General features: G+C 32.9%; 1 protein-coding gene across 2 annotated transcripts; it reads right to left on the bottom strand.

Annotated features, from left to right (window-relative positions):
- Positions 1-1,337: 1,337 nt before the first annotated feature.
- LOC139688240 (vesicular integral-membrane protein VIP36) lies at positions 1,338-18,192 on the bottom strand. 2 transcript variants are annotated; one of them, XM_071585696.1, is made up of 7 exons: positions 17,987-18,192; positions 17,803-17,918; positions 17,377-17,574; positions 16,252-16,414; positions 12,050-12,127; positions 6,087-6,341; positions 1,338-3,915 (listed from the first exon to the last, which is right to left on the bottom strand). In XM_071585696.1, the coding sequence occupies exons 1-7, from the start codon at positions 18,111-18,113 to the stop codon at positions 3,764-3,766; spliced, it is 1,089 nt and encodes a 362-aa protein (XP_071441797.1). In that variant the 5' UTR covers positions 18,114-18,192; the 3' UTR covers positions 1,338-3,763. The 2 variants fall into 2 exon arrangements, with proteins under 2 accessions (XP_071441797.1, XP_071441798.1); XM_071585697.1 differs by lacking the exon at positions 12,050-12,127.
- Positions 18,193-19,050: the final 858 nt, after the last annotated feature.

Genomic DNA, 19,050 nt, shown 5'->3' with positions numbered 1-19,050 from the left:
GAATTAATTTTATTAATGGATGAAGTTATTTTTATCCGAAAGGCAATAAAAAATTATTTAATCATGTCTTGTTGTAGGCAGGAAAACACTTTAAAACGACTCACATTTATATAACAATTGTTATTTTGCAGTTGTGGATGTTGGTATCTCAATTGGGCCCATCACTCGGCCTTGTTACTCTTGTTTGACCAGCCATTTTATTCATCTGAAAGAAGTTAATGGACCAAAGAATTTTGGTGTTCAGTATATTCTAAAATGTTGTCCTCCAACTTCAAATCCCTTTTATCTGGTCTTATACAATTGGGTGATTTTATACTAATGGTCAATTCACATTTATATGGAAGTGGAGAAACATTTTACCCTTGGGTGTGGATCAACGTGAAATGCAGTACGTTTTGTTCTGTGAACTCTTCAAAATATCTAATCTTATTTTGAAATTATGAGCTCAGACTGTAATGTACAAATGAAATGATTTGGTTAATGATCATATTTTGCTTTCACATAACTAAGGGCTATGAATGTTGTGCTTGATATGGTCTGTAGACAGATGCCTCAATTGAATTTAATTTGCCGTTGTGGCGGTTAACTTATATTTTTGTAGAAATGAACCTTGAAATGTCCTGAAGGTGAAGGAAATTTACTGGAGAATTATATTCCTGAATCCAAGGGTGATATGTAAAAAATGATGAATCACAAACAATGGGAACGAATGGGCTTAAGATCTTTCAGCCTGAGTGTAATTGATTAAGGCTTAGGTAATGATACCGGTATGAAGCTGAGCACTTTAATGTGCTCTCATTTCTCTCCTCTGGTTGATATTTTAAAATTCATCTGTAAAATGTATTCACAACAAAGAAAGAACATGTAACAGTACAACTTTTGTGCTCTAAGTCCTATACAAAGCTCTGGAGCCTGGTTTATGCTCTTGTAGAGTGTAACACATTTCCCAAATTTTAAACAGGATGTTTAACTGAAAAATGAACTTAAAATACTCTGTACAACGTTTAAAGATACCAGTATAATAATTTTTTTATCTTCTAAAATGTTCCAAGGAGATCTCTTTGGATCTAAAATGAAAAAAAATATTATGATGTTTCGGTGCTAATAGATGGTGAAACCCAAGAAGAATTAATGTGATACTAATTATAAATGTCTGTAATGTGTGTATATTTAAAAATTTGAACATTTACTATGTGTTCTACTTCAAGTATTTATCTATTTCTTCTTCATGTGTGTTTAGGTGCCAAATTTATATCACCAATGTGCACGCCAATAAAGTATTTTAATGAATGAAAAAAATACTTATTAACAACCTTAAAAAAAATAAAATTACATCAAAATATTTATTGACATTTATTTATCATCCAATTCAGTCACACACCACCAAGTGGTTTTTGGTCCAGCATGCATATCATCTTGCATACACACATTCAGACAAGCATATTTAACAAATGACCAAACATTTCCTCAGTTACCACAATTAGTAATGCATAGGACTGTGAACATTAAAAAAAAATCCTAGGTGTAAAGCTTGAGTTGAATTATTAGCTACCCGACCATCAGGTTTAAACAGAAACAATAAAACGCCAGCTCACAACACTTTGCTCCACAGAGACACATGTAGGAATAACCTTGTCCCATTTGTAATAAGAAACAGGCTAAAATACAAATGACTGTATGTGAAACAAGAACCCAATCATGTCTTGGGCGATGTTAGAAGAATATGCAAGAAAAATTAAATTTGTCACTTTTTCAGACACAATTGGCTGTACAGACTCATGACTAGCAGGCTTATATAACTCCATCATTACAAATCAAACTTTTGGGCAATATCTCAAATGGCTTTAAAATCAACGAATTATTGCTTCTAGTTTTTTTTACTCTTTTTAGATTCATTAGATCACAATAAACAACAGAAAAACCACACAGGAGAAAATTAATTATTTGTTTTGAATAAATTACTTCTAGCCCACGTAAATTAAAATTGGATCACAGAAATGACAAAGCTGATTTATCCTGCGTTTAAAAAGCAAATACATAAAAAGGATTAATTGTATTGAACAAACCCATTCAATTGAATTGGTCCAAGAAAATCACTTAACAGTTTTAACAATTATACTTCATCACTTAAGGTATTATTTTTTTCTATTTCTAATTTTAAAAAACAATCAGCCAAGAGCTACTAAAAAGCTGGTAATAAACCAAATAACTTTAATAATATTGATATAACCATTAACTTCTCACAATCCATACAAATATAATGGTGAAAAGTTACTGACCATTCAATGTTCACTTAAACAAACTGTGGCCCTTTATACATGTTTACCAACATTACAATTGAGCATATGTATCAAAATATGAATTCACAAAGATAAACATAATGCAGTTTGTGGGAAACATCTCACTGAAACTGCTAACTAACAGCTAATTCACAAAATTCACCATCCCATTTTTCAAAGTGTATAATAATATAAATTTATTTACATATAATTACAAAGAGAGTGGAAGAAAAACAGTCCACACAAGAAAACAATATTTTTCTACCACTAAGTGAGAGAATAAAGCAGGAAAATGAGGAGCACTCACATTTGCATCCTTTCTTAATAATCTTACTTTTCATCGATTTACTTCAGTTTCAAGGCACTGTGTGGGAGTTATGCTCACTTTCAGAAACAAAAGTGATGACTAGTGGTAATTAGCAATTCTTTGAGGGCAAACATCACAATCACTATTATTTCATGGACAATGGTGCAAACAGTTTACCAACCAAATTTGCAACAGTATTACTAAATTAAAAAAAAAACAAATTATGTCAACTCATTTTTCTGCAAGATTAAATTGCAGTAGCACAACCTTAATTAAAATCTACATGGGCAACTAACTAACTCAAAAAGCATACACACGCATCATAATCCTAGTCACAGAAAAATGTAGGGCAGCCCATGAATACATTTTACCCATATAGAAAGTTATCAAAACCACATGTATTATAAAAACACTGACCCATTTTACAATGAAAAAGCAATTAACAACAGTTATACGTTAGTATTTAGACATCTTAAAACTGCAAAATGTGACATACCTAAACACAAGTCACAAGGGACAATTTTTTTCACAATCGATAAAAATTTACACTGTTTATCACTTGTAAAAAGCAATACTTGATCTGTATATGAAATGACTGCACAAAGCTTTGTAAGAGTACAATAAATAACTACATGTCAGTGCCCAAGGAGAAAAAAAAATATTAAGAAATTGGCTATCAATTTATGTGTAAGGCCCTACTTTAATGCTTACACTGAATCTTTATATATTTATCCTTGTAACCCATTTTAAAATTTGAATTCTAGTAAACGTGACTTGGTGAAGTCTAAAAAGAGAGATTGAGAATGAAACCTGATGCCATGGAACTGCTAACCATCAACGACAAGAGAAGCATAACTTAAATCTAGCAAAGACTAATTCTGCTAGTATAATTAAAGGAAAATACATGGGTGCCTAATATGATAAATATAAAAGGGCACTTCTTACAAATTAAGTTATAATTATTTTCCACACAAATGCTGCCATCAATTCAATCCTTCCATGAGGAAATATTTTCAGGCCATGAATATTTCAACATATTTATGAAATACTAATGTGATGTAAAACTGCATGAAAATATGAACTATTATCGCAAAAAACAGTCAAATCTCTAGAGAATTTTTCAATGAAAATGAAATGAATTAGATGAAATGAAAAGTGAAGTTATTTGCTTAAAATTTTAATATAATCTTTTCCTTGAATGCTCTTGGTGCTTCTGATAGAACATAATTCCGATTACCACACATGCTATAATAGCTATTGCTCCAACCATCATCAGGAGAAAGATTTTAATGCCACTCAAGGAAGAAGGTTTAGGATCTTCCACATGATCTGCAACAGAAAAAGAACAATCAGTAAAAATTGATAAATAATAATGTTCCAATAAAAGGTAAAGGAGACGTTTCAAATGCAACTGCTCATTTAAAATGTAGGCATGTATGCCCTTGCTTTTAAGAGAGGTAGACTTTTGTGTCCTGAATTTTTAGGGAAATTTTTCATTCACTTCATTAATAAACTAAGGTTTATTTTAAACTGATTCTTGAGCAGCATCCCTTACTCATAGTATCATTTGCATAACATCAACACTGCGAAATTCCTAAACTTTAAAAAAAATCTCCACAGTAAAGGGTACACAACAGAAGGTTTTCTGACTGCATACATCTTAGACTAATGCACCACAGGAGCTTGAGGCAGGGCACCAGCCATGAGAATAATTGATGATTGATAATCAATGGCACATGGTAAATCAAAAATGTCAAGCTTCATGTTTCCTACCGTTCAGGTGACAAAGTTCTTAAAATAATCAACTAGGCACGTCCATATCTCTTCTTACTGTAGATTTGCCTACTAGTTTCATGCAGCACTACAATTACTTGGAATGCATTGGGGTTAAACCCAAATGAATGGTATTTATTTCTAATTTAAGTCATTAAAATAAGCATGTGCCATGTGCTAAGGAATCTTATTCTAAACTTGTATAGTTAGGTTTGCAGATGATCAAGTAATGGATTGCGGTTCAGTTATTATTGAATGATTTACAGGAACAATGCCAAGAGGTAAGGGATATGGATTAACCACAAGAAAAAAAATAATGATATCCTTGAGCAGTAGAAAAGCTAATTTACACATTTAAGTAGGAGGGAATAAACTAGAGCAGGTGTGGATGCAGTTCATGAATTGCACATAACCAAAGTCTAAATGTTTCACTGATTCTAGATGGTTACACTCTTCTCAAGTCTCCCGACCATCCTAGAGATAAAATTGAATAAAAATAGTGGATTTCACAAAAATAAATTATTGCAGCAACTGGCTTCATCACATTGGTCATATCTTCTGATCTTTGCAAAAGCATGATCAATACAAGATGCCAATTGCAGGCTTAAATGGAAGGAATCCTGAACTGCCACACTAGATTGTTCAAGATAAATATATTTACAATCTTCATGGTACATCTCAGATACTTATTTCATGAGGTCAGAGTGTGCATGTGGTTCTAGGGTGTCAGATATGGATGTTTTCTATTGTGGCATACACTATTGTAGTATTGATCGGGTCAATGCGAAGATGAAGCAGGGTAAAGAAGTAAACTTGCCCTACACTGACAAGGTAGTGTAACACTTTTGATGTGACATTTAGAGTCATAGAACCATTCAAAGAACCACCTTTTGTACTGGTATCATAAGAAAGTAGTAAGTGAAATGACTTAATGGAGCTCAGTGAAAAAACCCAATGATAAGAATCTAAGAGCCAATCAACTATGGGAATTTTATATTTATTAAAAAGTAATAAGAAAGAGATGTACAAATGATCAAACTTCCATTTCAAATGAACAAAAAACAAACAATGTTCAGCATTAAAAGGGAACTGGCTGGTTGACAGGCTATGTATAATTTGAACAATCTGTACAATAATATATCCTCGGATGTGTGGCTAATCAAAATTTCTTTTTTAACTGAATGTTGCCCAACTAATTACGGTATTAGGAACAATGCTTTTGCAAAACTATTGATTTCAGTTTCTTTTCACAGAAATTCATCTGTATTTTTGTGGGAAGTTCTATCAACATGGGTTCTTGGTGTTATGTTTGATGAGTGTTATCATATCAACCCTATGGTGTGCTATTTCTAAAATGAAGTTATAAGATTGTTTTAATGTATCTTTGTGTATTAGGTATAAAGATGTTGTAAAATTATTTGCTATTTCTAAAATGGACTTATAAGATTATTTCAATGTATCTTTGTGTATTAGGTATTAAGATGTTGGAAAATTATTTTAAAATTCAGAATTCCTTAATTTGACGACAGCCAAAAATATCGTCTACATTTGAGCTTTATAATTGTTTTTAGATTGATTTACATAGCCTTATGATTACCAATCACACCAATTTTTGAAACTGCTGATCTGCTAGCGGATCTCATGCAAACTTCCACTATTTAGTCCCTATGAATACAGGGGTGTTCAGAGTTCAATACATCAAATCCCATTGAGAAAACTGAACTAACCTCTAGGAGACTCAAAGAATGCAGCAGATGGAGATATTTGTGACCTATCCTCTTCATCAGCAGCTCCAGCTCCACCAGTACCTGCTTGTCCTGCTGGTAAGTCCAATTCATACAATTTAACTGAGAGAATGTCATGGTTGTCAGATAAATCTCCAGTTGCAGCAGAGAGGCCAAAATAATATCCAGTGGGAAGGCGTACACCGCCAACTTTTAGGCACTCCTTCCATGCTGCCTTGTTTTCTATGTCTGTTGATACTGAAATAAATAAGGTTGAGAGTAAATCAGGTGGGAGAACAGTACGTTTTCCTTCAAACATAAAGAAAGGTGGCTTTGGTACATATCCGATGATACATGAGAACAATGCATTACCAATACAAATAAATGATGATGTCAGTAACACTTTACAGCTTTGCAAATGAAGAAGGGTGAACTACTCTTCAGAAAAATGAGACATTAGTATAACTTTTCAATGTGCTGCGGGATTTCTGAAACATTTTAAATTACAAAACCATACATACTTCACCACTTAAACTTCTTAAAAAACAAGGGTCAGCATAATTGACACTTCTGTGCGTCCTATCCAATGACCACTCGTAATTTCAAAGTACACCATAGTCAGAGTACCAACAGATTGGGTAAGGTTTAACAGCATGTGTTAACTCTGGTTAAGTTAAGAAAATAAATGAGGAAACGTGACCCATTTTACCCCAGCAAATAGTTATTACTAAATGTGATTGTTCTTAACTTTTCATATACACAGTAGCATTTAAAAGATTCATTAGAGTTGTATACATAATAACTCTGAAATGCATACATAATTTATACATACCTGGTTCAATTTGGCCACATTTAATACTGTACAACCAATCTCCCAAAATAACATTTGGCTATGCACTTATTCATCACACACACTATCCCTAATGCAAAAACTCCATGATCGCAGGATCAGGACTTAGCTTTTGATGAATATAAGATTTAAAACTATATTCTTTGATTAAACCTCAATGATGGAAAAAAACTCTAGGGTGATGATGTTTAAATTATAAATACCATAAAATAGCAGTGTTAACCCAATGAATTGCATGTACCATTTTATACCCAAATGTTTAAATTTGCATTATTAATCTATCATATATATCAGGGGTGCCCTGAAATATGTCCTATATGATGATTGTAAAACTGTAGATATTTAAATGCATGAGAACTAACTTTAACCTAAATATCAAAAAATATTATTTTTCCCTCAAATGTAGATGATGACCATTATCATTAGTTAATGTGCAATTTCATGTGTTTATCATTAAAAATTTTCAAAGGGAAAATTTCAATGCTACAACAAAATTTTAAAACTCTCACAAAATACTTAGATTTGAATGGGATATAATGCTGTACACATATGAACGAATTTTTAAGGAGTGTATGTAATACACTTTTAACTAATTGAACATAGCTTTTGTCAAACGAAAAAAAATTATATTCTAAAGAAAAGTGTTCTTTTAATAGTTAACACTAAAATTTTATATAAAGACTGTATGCTCTTTCATTGCATCTATTCAACCATTCATGTAGATTCAATACATGCAATATTTATAAACATTTTAGAAGTGACCATTTTTTCAATATTCAAGCTTCTATAGATTTCACTCTGTAGCAAGGGAAAATATTAATGAACGCCTGTGTAATAGCAATTCAATATAAACACAAGTTACATGATTTCCTTGGCACCCTTTCATGAGATTATTCAAACATCTAGATGCCTTTTGAACATAATTTAGTTCAGATGATAAATGCATGGCAAATGTTTAAGAAAAAACATACAATACATTAATTGTGATAAGAGATAGCAATAAAGAATTCATTTAACTGAAACATGCAAAATTCATGTGGGTTAGCACAAAGAATTGTGCAGCAAACATTTTGCTGTTGGAGAAGGAAAAAAATTCAGAAGTATATACTTAGATTGAAGCTGCAAACACTGCCAGCTAGCAGCATAATGTTTGTGGGGCACCTAAAATTGTATTTATTTTGCTGAAGAGATGCATATTCATACTATTTGAGTTCCAAAAACTGATATAGAGATTAAAAAGGGAAAAAAGATATATTAATAACAAATGCAGTTTGAACAGACTACCTAAACACATTTCATATCTCCAAAGACTAGATAAAATCATTTTAAATCTTAAATAATTAATAAATTGCATGTGTACCAATAAATCTCAGGAATGCTAAGTGCAAGTGACTATCACTAATGTATGAAAGCATTCATTACATTTAAAAGGTGTGTTTATCAATCCTAAGTCATACCACTCACTAACAATCAACTCTTTAAAGCATGAAATTAAAATTTCTAAAATTATAACAGCAAATCTCTTGAGCTATATATTATGAATGATAATAATGTCATCAATTCAATTTCCAGGGGATTTAAGTTGCAACCAAACATAAAAAATAAGGATCTATTTTCAAATTGTAAACAAAATGAATACGGAGTTACAATTCCCAAAACCATTAAAAATAAGTGTTCACTAAAAATCAAAAGAAGCAAAAATTATGCCACATTAAAAAAATTTGAAAAACTATGAAAAATTGATTCAAAATGTCATATTTATTATATGAATAATAAGGTAGAATAATGCATTGAGTTTTTTAGGAAACTTCCGCAAAAATAACTTTTGTCCAAAACATCACAGCAAGTACCGCTAATCACTATGAAAATCAATTATGAACAAATTACACTACCATAAAATTAAGATACGTTTTCATTCATGATTGCTTATAATTCAAATGCAAAATATTCTTAAAATTGTGAAGTGCTTGTGCAAACTCTCAGATATGTACTGAGATAAAAGCATGTTTTATTGACATGAAAAATTATCACAAAACACACAATGAAATCAGGTGACTTAATAAAATGCAAGATAAATTCTAATGGTGAATAAATATCACAAACTGTAAATATTTATCGATCTCAATAAGTACCTGGCCATTAAAATATGGCTTTATCATTATTTAACTTGACTCATAACAAAAGGAACTTGACGTGGTGTTTTTTTCCTTTCATCCTATCACTTACAGTTTAAATGACTTCAATGGGTAAAAATTCTTCCTGAAACAATAAAGAATGAAAAAAAAGAACACTTTGTTGAAAATTTCTCAAAATACAAATAAATATACTGCTATCTTTCATTGACCATTATTACTTCTGCTCACAGAGAAGAGGAGATTGCTTTTTCTTCCCTCTCTGCGTTAACATCCTCTTTGAAAAAATGCTTGCTGAACTGGAAAGCCTGACTCACTCTTTTAGCTTCCAGTTAGTTTTGGCGGTGAAAAAACTGAGATTTACCAAGGTGTGATCTCTATAGCCTTCTAATACTTTTCAAGCCACGACATTTTGCAAGGGAAAATTTTTAATAACTAGGGTAACCTGTAACCACATGGTACTAGGTAACAAAAATGTACTTCCATTTCTTGTTTTACCTTTTTTGACAAAGGTAGCAGAAGAAAAAATGACAACTATTTTACCGAGCTAGTGGCAGACACATTTTCTAACGGAAATTAAGCATGCAATTAGGAGGATTATGTGGCGGAAAATTGGGGTAGCAAAACTTAGCGCATGACTCCGTTACAAGTTACTGTTGCAGCATCTCCTGCAGTTTCTTTGGAAATTTAGGAAGTATTTTTTCTAAAGCCAAATGAAGTATATGTATAGTGCCTTGATTAAAGTTTTAATTTTTTAATTGAAAAACTCCTAGCCTTTTTAGAATATTAAATTTAAGTACAGTTTGGAAATAAACTTTTTATAAATGGAAATAGATTACTTTTAAAGGGTCTGATAATGCTGCAGCTATATTTGGATATATAGGACATCATTTTCACTTATAGAATGGATAAATCACCTTAAGATTTTAGATAAACCCTATTAAGCAATCTTTGTGCAGGAAACGAGAGTTGTCCTACTTTTGACTGTTCAAGTTCACACTTTTAAGAGAGCCCAAGTAGCTTCAGTGTTATCACATTCTTACATGTAATACATGTCAAACATACACACCGGGCTTAGTTGATTAACAGTGCTGAATGTTAACAAGTTAATTCATCATTTACTGATGACTAGAATCCACCAACACCGACAATTAAGTTCACTCCAAAAAAGGGTTACTTCTTAAGACATTGAAGGATGATAGGATTATGCAGATGTCAAATTACCAGATTTTTTCAAATACTACCATTGCATGAGATAAAGCGTCGGTCAAAAATTTTCCAGCCAGCTTGCATTTTCAGGTCAGCATAGAAAATAATTCAACAGATATTTACAACATAAAATTACATGACTTTTACCGGGTCAATAATTCAACTAGTGAAAAATGAATGACTCTGCTTTATGCATGGGCTACTGAGAATTTCCTTCGCAAAGCTTTGTTACATTCAAATGGTCTGGTAAACTTTAAAAATATTATATCACATATGTATTTATCGGTAAATGATCCTTCTTTATTTATTTTCACAGTAAATTTAAAAAGTAGCAATTGCTCACAATATCATTTCAACTTACATTGAGCCAGGAATTTCAGTCAGCATTTTAAAGACATTTTTGAGCAGTAATTATGGAAAAATTACCTACAGCATCTATAAGTTTACTTTGGAAAAACATTATGTATCACACACTAAGTTTATGCATACTAAGTATGTATACATACTAAGTATGTCTTGCTGTTGGGGCATAGTTTTTTCATTTCAGAATGTAATTCTGAGATATCAACAATTACTTTTAAAATAAAATACCACAACTTTATTTTTATTTTGCTAATTTGTCATCTTTATCACAGGAGTATGTGAAAGCGTTAACTAGAGCAAGAATCAAATCTGGAACAACATTAAAATTATGTGTTTATCAATTTCCGATAGAATTTATTAGCTAGTTAACAGCCATATGATCACATTTTTCATTAACTCCAAATTAGCCTAATGTCCTTCATATAAAACTGTCTCAAGCATCAAAATGAGTCGCCTATTTTTAGTCTAATAAATGGAATTAATTGTCACTTTGAAGACTATCTGTACTTATTATTTTAGTACCAAACATTCAAGTTAGTTATCAGTAATTCTGCTAGCTGTGAGAGAATTTAGACCCTGTCACAACTGAAAATTGATAGCTCAATTGCGTCATTGTCACTTATTAAAATTAGATTAGAAAAAAATAGCAAAAATTATTTTTTTTCAGATTAATATTGGGATGTGGTATTCAGTAGGTTGAACAATTTTTCATCCATATTACAAGAACTTAAAAATAGAGGCATGCAAAGGTATTTTTTACAGCGTTAGACAAACAATTCATCTATTGTACCATCCATGCAACTAGCATGTAATTAAAATTCAATATTAAACATTTAGGTTCAAATTTTAAATAGTCTTAATGATGCCATGGAGAAAGTATTATTTAGAAAAACAGGTTGGGTAACTCATTTATAAAACAACAAAGATGCAAGAAAATTTATAATGCTACTTTGAAAAAAAAATTACCATGTAACAATTTATTCACAATATTTAAGGTGGATCATCAATTCTTTCCAAACTTTCTGCTGCCTACGAATAGTTCTACCACCTATCAAAAACTAGTAAATAAATCCATGAAGGAGGAACATTTCATCGCATTCCATGTCTATTACTGAGTAATTGGGTATTTCAACTACCATGCAAAACCTTCAGTATTCCTAATGTTCAACTTTTGAGGATTAACATTTGATAACTGAGGCACTGAAACAGCTGCTTGGTTATCTAAGATAAACCATTTACACTAAGTTTCCCCCTATTCCTCTTGCTATGAAACATGCTTCATGCACAACTTATCTGGCACGAACACAGACAGAAACATGCACCTTACAGGCACTCAATTGCTAATATCTTTCGGCTCAACATGCAAGTGGCAGAGATTAAGAAAAGAGGATAACAACAGTTAACATAACTACCAAACACATCACTCCTTTGACCGCTAGATAGTGGCCCCGGTTTAACCTGCCCGACGCCTCGTCCCGGGAAAACATTCACTTGTGGAGAGTGGGAGGTGTGGTAGTAGTAGTAGTAGAAGAAGAGATGGGCAGGCAGGCGCACATAGAGAACCCAAAAAGAGAACACATGGGAGACAAAGAGGGGGGAGGGAGGAGAGGGCAGGGGGAAGAGAAAGAGACCAGAAACTTTTTCAGAGTCAGTGGGTTACATAATTGTCACAGAGGGTTACTTTACCTGGGCAGTAGTTGTGCTTCATGCCATAAAGAGTCACCAATAAAGGTACTAGGTCTACGAGATGTTTACATCGAAATATGACTGAAGAGGCATCGGTACTTTTAGAAAATTTATTATCCAGAACAAATGTCAATGCCAAAGTTAATCTCATACTGAAAATGTTGCTATTTTTCTCTCTGGCCTATGACCAATTAAGGAAGCAAAGCTAATAACTAGCTTTATTCTCCCATGACACATTTGAAAACAGTTGCGCACGTGTTTCTGCATTTAAATTGTTATTTTTGTTTATTTAATTAAAAAAATAATAAAATAACCATTTTATAATGCAAGGAAGCATAAAAAATTTTTTAGCATTAGTTTATTTCTTTTCTGCCATTATTAATGATGGATCTGATACACATCAGCAATAGAATGAATTAATTATTCTCGTTACCTAATTATAAGAGTTATTTGAAAATAAATTTTAAATGATTTGGACAATCAGACAACCCAATATGTCATGCCCAAGAGGCTGACTCGATCCCGCCCTCCACAATACAATAGGGCCGAGGCATTGTATAAGTGAATGCAACAAATAAGGTGACTGAATCTAGTTTTTAAACTAAATAGTTTCTTCAATAGATGAGCTTTCAGACACCATTAGTCATGGAAAAGAGCCTTGAAAAAGTTTCCCCCACAAATCAAATCAAATTAGTCCATCAAGCATGCAATAGCAACCAGGTTACTGGGTTTGAGATCACTTCATATAAACAACAGGTAATTGGTAGTATGCATAACAATTAACTCAAGCACTAAATGTGCAGGTGATTTTAAAAATGACAGGAAATCATTACTTGCGTGGAAATAGTTCCGGTAATAAATTGGCACAAATGTTTTAATTAAATTCACTCAGCAGAGATATAATTGATTGAATCATTCCCTGTACTAGGTGGAAGCAAGAACAGAATTAGGAATTTGAACACTGAAATGATAAAATGATCCTCAAACCAAGTTTTTTGGCTAAGTCATTTACATTTTCAGAACCTTTCTTCTGCACAGAGAAAGTAATGAAAATGTAAATATCAAGTACCTCACTTAAGAGACAACATCGACAAACACACATTACATTCCACACTACATCAACTAAGCAGTAACACCCATCCATTAAACATCAAAACACATCATTCAGATTACAATAACAATTAGGCACATAGGTAAATATTCAAACAAAGAATTTACACAAACATGTTTTTGAAAAGATGTCAAAGTAAACTGACGCAATCATTAACCTGACTTAAATAATGTAAATGACACCAAAAACATAATTGAAACTTGTAAATGGTGGTCTACCAGATAGCACCATAAGAATGCATCCCCCCATTACAAAACTGAGGGATGAGGAAGGTGTGCTACTAAAGGTTGTTGAGGGAAATAAAGGAAACATCTGCAAGAGGTTACAGAGTCTGCCATGCTAAAGGTATGAAGGAACATGAGATAAATATAAGGGCATAAGCAAGAGTATTGTAAGTGTGGAGCACATGATGCATAGTTAAACATCATGGAACCAAATAAACAGAACCTACTAATATTAATGATCTTAACCAAAGGTCAGAATACCACCAAATACTCCTTCCAGGGTAAGACTGACTATACATGACACCATTCAGTAATGATTGAGAGTAATTTGTCTCCTCCACCTTCAAAAATTCCAATGATATTCCATCTTGATGTAAACCATGATTATTGCAGCATGTATATGTTACAGCAGGATTATAGCATTGTAACCTTTTTGCTCATCGTAAAGAGGGTATCTTCGGTATTTCTTGGGTTTTTTCACAAAAATACATTACATATATAATGATATTATATATGCAATAATTTGGAATAATAATTTGAACACTTCAAATTTATTCACAGGTATAGTTAGCAACTTTATGGACATTTCAGTCAGTCTCCTATCAAAAATTCATCGCCAATACCAAATGACTTTTTAAAAACTATCCATAGAAAATAGAATGATGTGAATCTAGGGCTACAACTTGAGGAAATGTGTTTTCTTCAAGGGTGATAAAATATTACCTATTATGTGACTAATTTACAATGAAAGCATGTAGCATCAAGTTCTCTCACCACATAACATGAGTTGCTATTAAAATACAAATACAATTTTTAGCTTTTAATCTACACTGAATCAGGAATTGTATTAAAGAGAGGATTGCCCGAAATTGCAACAAAAACATTCTTATGAGAATTCAAAAATGTGACCCTTGTGTTTGCCAATAATACTAAGCAATCACACTCTCCACAACTTTTGGTCTAAAGAAGTAAACATAATTTGAAATATGCAGCCGAAATTTTAATTTTCTATGAGTTTCCATAACAAATAACTCTCCAAATTCTTAACATTTAAACACAGCTTAAATTCATCACATAATGCCTGGCATTGAAGAGATGAAACTTCATCACAAATTAAAATGCAAAGGGGTGAATTTGAACAGGATAAACCTGATGATGTTATACCATAACGAAACCTAGGTCGTAATAAAAGTGGTTTATGTGAAAAGGCGAAGTATTTTAAATTTAATTTCAATCTGGATACAAATATCAATTACGAATGGGGCAGAAAAATATCATCAAGCACTTTGTAGAGTAATCCCTTGAATAATTAGAAATATTGTCACCAGATCTATGTTTTGGACGGGATTAAGCAACCTGGAAACATCAGGAAAGAACTTAGGAGAGTTAAATATTTAAGCTTCAATCCATATGCACTATTCATAAAAAGGAGACGACCATTAAACCTGATTCAGAAGCCAAATGTAACTCTCAGGTCTCATGATTACTACTTGAAATATAAGCATTGATTTTGGACGTACTTGTGCCAACCGAATGGTTTCACTCGGGCATCATTTGATTACAAAATCAGAGCAAATTATAAGAGGACAACAAACACTAATTGAGAGAAAAGAAATTATTTTAAGCACTTGGTACTTTATTTTGTATATGTGTCACAATCTTTACCAGCAAAATTCAAACAAAAAGGGAAATTTTACCACAAAATGGAAAAAATGTACACAAAAAAATGGAAACATCATGGAAGAAGCATTATTTAAACTGATTCCGATTTCATGGCCACAAATATTGTACACTTCCTCTCTTACTAGGCTTAACAGTTGATACACAGGAAAAAAGAAATTTTCCACATAAAATCGCAGTAGACATCCAATGTTTCAAATTTATTAAGTTTCCACTAGTTATACGTGTTTACTTTTGGCTAAGATGTAATATCCTTAGCAATAGCATTTTGTGAGCTATTCCCACTCAAAATTACAGTATGCAGACTAAAAATTGAAAGTCTTGGGCTTTTTACTTGGCCACCTTTATACAGTGGAATATTATTAATGATGTTGATGGAATACTAGACACTGCATACCTTCAAATTAATTCATCCATTTCCCCCTTCTACACACAGTGGAATAATTACGATATAGGATAATTTCATGAATATATTTCCCTAAAACCTATTTAGCTTCAGTTAAGTTCTTTAAAAAAATGTTAAACAAGATTCAAGAGCTATAACATTGAATAATAAAACAAACCTTTCTTTATGTTTCCAGCAGTCAAAAAACTTAATTCCCCATTATGCCAGCTGACAAACAACCTCATCCACACTGACAAATGCCTGGAAATATATACTTATTTTGTGCTCATGTTACATTCCACATTATGGTTCCACCTAAATTCAAGTACTGATGATTTATGACTGTTATCCTATTCCTCCGGTGCGCTAAATAGGCCAGGATATCACAATTCCAGGACAAATAGCAACTTTGTCATTTACTCATGCCACTGCCAATATCATAAAATTTAGCTCATTAGCTGTTTTTTTTCCAAAATTTCATTCTAACTTGCAATCCATACATTTCAACAGAAATGTCCAACAACTCACCTGTTAATGTGTCCTGTTCATAACGAACACTTATGTGCGTGTCATGAGCAAGATTCCGCAACTTGGCTTCACAGCCAGCCAGCTGTGTGTGAGTTCCATCCCGATCATGGTCATAATGAAGAGATCCATTATTCACCATTGCAGATATATAAGGGTGCTGGTGCTAAATGGACAAATTCAAGTCAGTGTTAATAAAAGGCAAACAGAATTCCACGATTTTCTTTTAACATCACAGCCTCAATATGACGCCAATCATTATAAGCCAAAACAGTATGGTTTTGGGTGAAATAAGTCACTTGAAAATGAGACAGGATGTGAGAAATAATGGACACTGAAGTTAATCACTTATGCTGCCAACCAGTATTCCACCAAGGGTCGGTTTGAGGGTTGAGAGTAGAAGCTCACAGTATTTTACGAGTTTGTTATGTGAAATTCACACATTCAGGGGAGGAGAGTTGGTTCCTTTTCTTATTCCAACACTGACTAACACACTTTGAATATAGCACTGGGCGCCTTGAGGCTACCTAGATATAAACTCAAGACCTAAAGTCAAATGATTTGCTAAGGCTGAACACACTACCTACAGACACTATGTATGCTCATCTACATTTTACCAAAGACTGCTGCCGTCAGTATGACTACAAGTCAGGCCCGGAGTGACAGTATAAAACGGGGACACGATAGAAAGGAATAAGTCATACTACTGACTGCATGTTCATGTGTATGCTATTCAAAGACAACAAAGGATAACCAGTGCTAAGGTACTACATATATAACCTGAGAAAACTTAAAAAATATTTTTGGTGAACAAGAACCTAATAAGTGAAACCATGCAAAGTTGATATTGCATGGCAGTGACCATGGCTAAATGAGAGCATGATAATAGAATCAACGAATTACTATTGACAAGATAAAAAAGTTTTGGGAGAGTCACACATACAAGAATATTTTATAGATTTTCTTTGATTAAAGTTTGATCAGTTATTAAGCCGTATTCTCATCATTCCAGACTTAGTCATTGGCAAACCTTGGCAATCATAAAATATGACGAGAATGGCGAATTAAAGTATAATACTTCTCTCACTATCGCCACATCGTTGTGCAAAGTTTGATTGATATACTTACATTATGTGGACCATTATGGTTGCTATATGTGTCGATAATCACAGACAAGCCCTGAAAGTAATCCGCATTTCCAAACACAGGACCTGGAAGCATCCTTTCTTTGGCATACCACATGGCAAGGCCATCGCCGAAGAGCTCTTTCCCCTTACCATGAACTCGAAAATGAACCTGCAGCTCCCAGTTTCTCACATGACATGGCTGGAGAATAGAAGAAAGAAATGGTGATTAATTTGTTAAGCCTGATATTTAAGCTTTTAAAATGAAATCCCTTGTGTTCACAAAATTGTTACTGAGAAAACTTCAGAACTAATTCCCTGACTCACAATTAAAACTTAATGAAATTGCTCTTCATGGTTAAATGCACATTATTTAAATGGGTAACGGTAATGGCACGCTTGAAATGTCGGGGTAAATTCAAATACTTACTAGAGAATTCCAGAGAGCCCCTTGCTTACTTTGAAGGTCGGGTGTAAGTCTAACATAATTGTTTGTTACCATGGTGCTACCCATAAAATCCCAGTAAGGAATAGACATTCCGGAACCTAGAAAAGGAAATCTATCAGCCAAGTTCGACTTTATACACTAAGGTACTACGTGACATTATTCATACCCTGATAAGGCTTGATTAAAGAATGTTCTCTTTTCATGTAATCCTTCGTATTCCATTCTGCACTAATATGCGAACTACTTAACAGAAACAAGATGTATGTTAAGATATGGATGACTTTTGTTCGCATAATTACCTAACCCTAAACTGCTGACAAATAACGAATCACCACACAAGGCCGGCAACGATAAGCAGCTTCCTTGGACGGCTGTCAGCTGCAAAGTTACCAACATTGCCAACTCTAAGAACATTTGAATGACAAAGACCGTAAATGGCGCCTTGTTTCCAAAGCGGTTAATTATAAGTTTCATGAAATTTAATTATTTATTATTCATTTGATTCGTATCGTGTTAACACTAAGGCGGAAAATTTAAAAAAGAAGAAGAATATTTTCCATAATGCAATTGGGATGGTCTTTCTGGCAAGTATGTAGAAAATATTTTTGCATGGGTGCGTTGTATTAGTGACAGTTGGATCTTGGAATCTGAGATTTCATTCCATCTCAAGCCTTCTGGGTTTTTCATGTAAGATATCTTTCGTTATTATATCAATGGGAATAGCCTCATCGTATGGTTGAGATTAAATGGTGAATCGCTGGCACGTCATAAGATAATTGGTTAATAGCCCACAAAGCGTAACGATTGTTTGTTGAGACGTCGGTAAGACTCGAGAGAACCTCAGTCTTCGAAGCACTTAAAAATCCAAATCAGGTACGTTCTTCTCTTGGTTTAGCTACATATACAATACTTTAATTATTATTTCAGAAAGTTCATGAAATATTGTTATGAAAATTAAGTTGTAGGCTGTCCTCATTATGAGGATAGCTAGAGCTTCCAAAAAAATATTTTTCACGCTTACTTAGCGTATTTTATCCAATTTAAAATGAAAATGTAGGTATAGTATACAGAGTTGTTGTTGAAAATATTCATTAGTAATTTATATGCCCAATCTTGATAGTCACAAGGAATGGAAATTTTGGAAATTGTAATTATTGTATTTCATAAGGAATGTATTGAAAATCCCATTTGATAATATGATTGATTTATTGGATACTGGAAGGATTGGTT

The sequence above is a fragment of the Hetaerina americana genome, unplaced genomic scaffold, assembly GCF_022747635.1.
Source record: "Hetaerina americana unplaced genomic scaffold, ioHetAmer1.1.p SCAF_2, whole genome shotgun sequence".
NCBI lineage: Eukaryota > Metazoa > Arthropoda > Insecta > Odonata > Calopterygidae > Hetaerina > Hetaerina americana.
This window is presented reverse-complemented; position numbering and strand designations above follow the sequence as displayed.

Bases quoted from the DNA above. Each gene is read 5' to 3' on its own strand.
- LOC139688240 (XM_071585696.1), bottom strand. From the start codon at position 18,113: ATGCGAACAAAAGTCATCCATATCTTAACATACATCTTGTTTCTGTTA. The intron at 12,128-16,251 runs GTGAGTTGTTGG...ACTCTCCACAAG, and splicing joins TGAACAGGACACATTAACAG to TGAATGTTTTCCCGGGACGA. The intron at 6,342-12,049 runs GTAGTTATGTTA...TATTTATTTCAG, and splicing joins TCAAAGGAGTGATGTGTTTG to TATCAACAGACATAGAAAAC.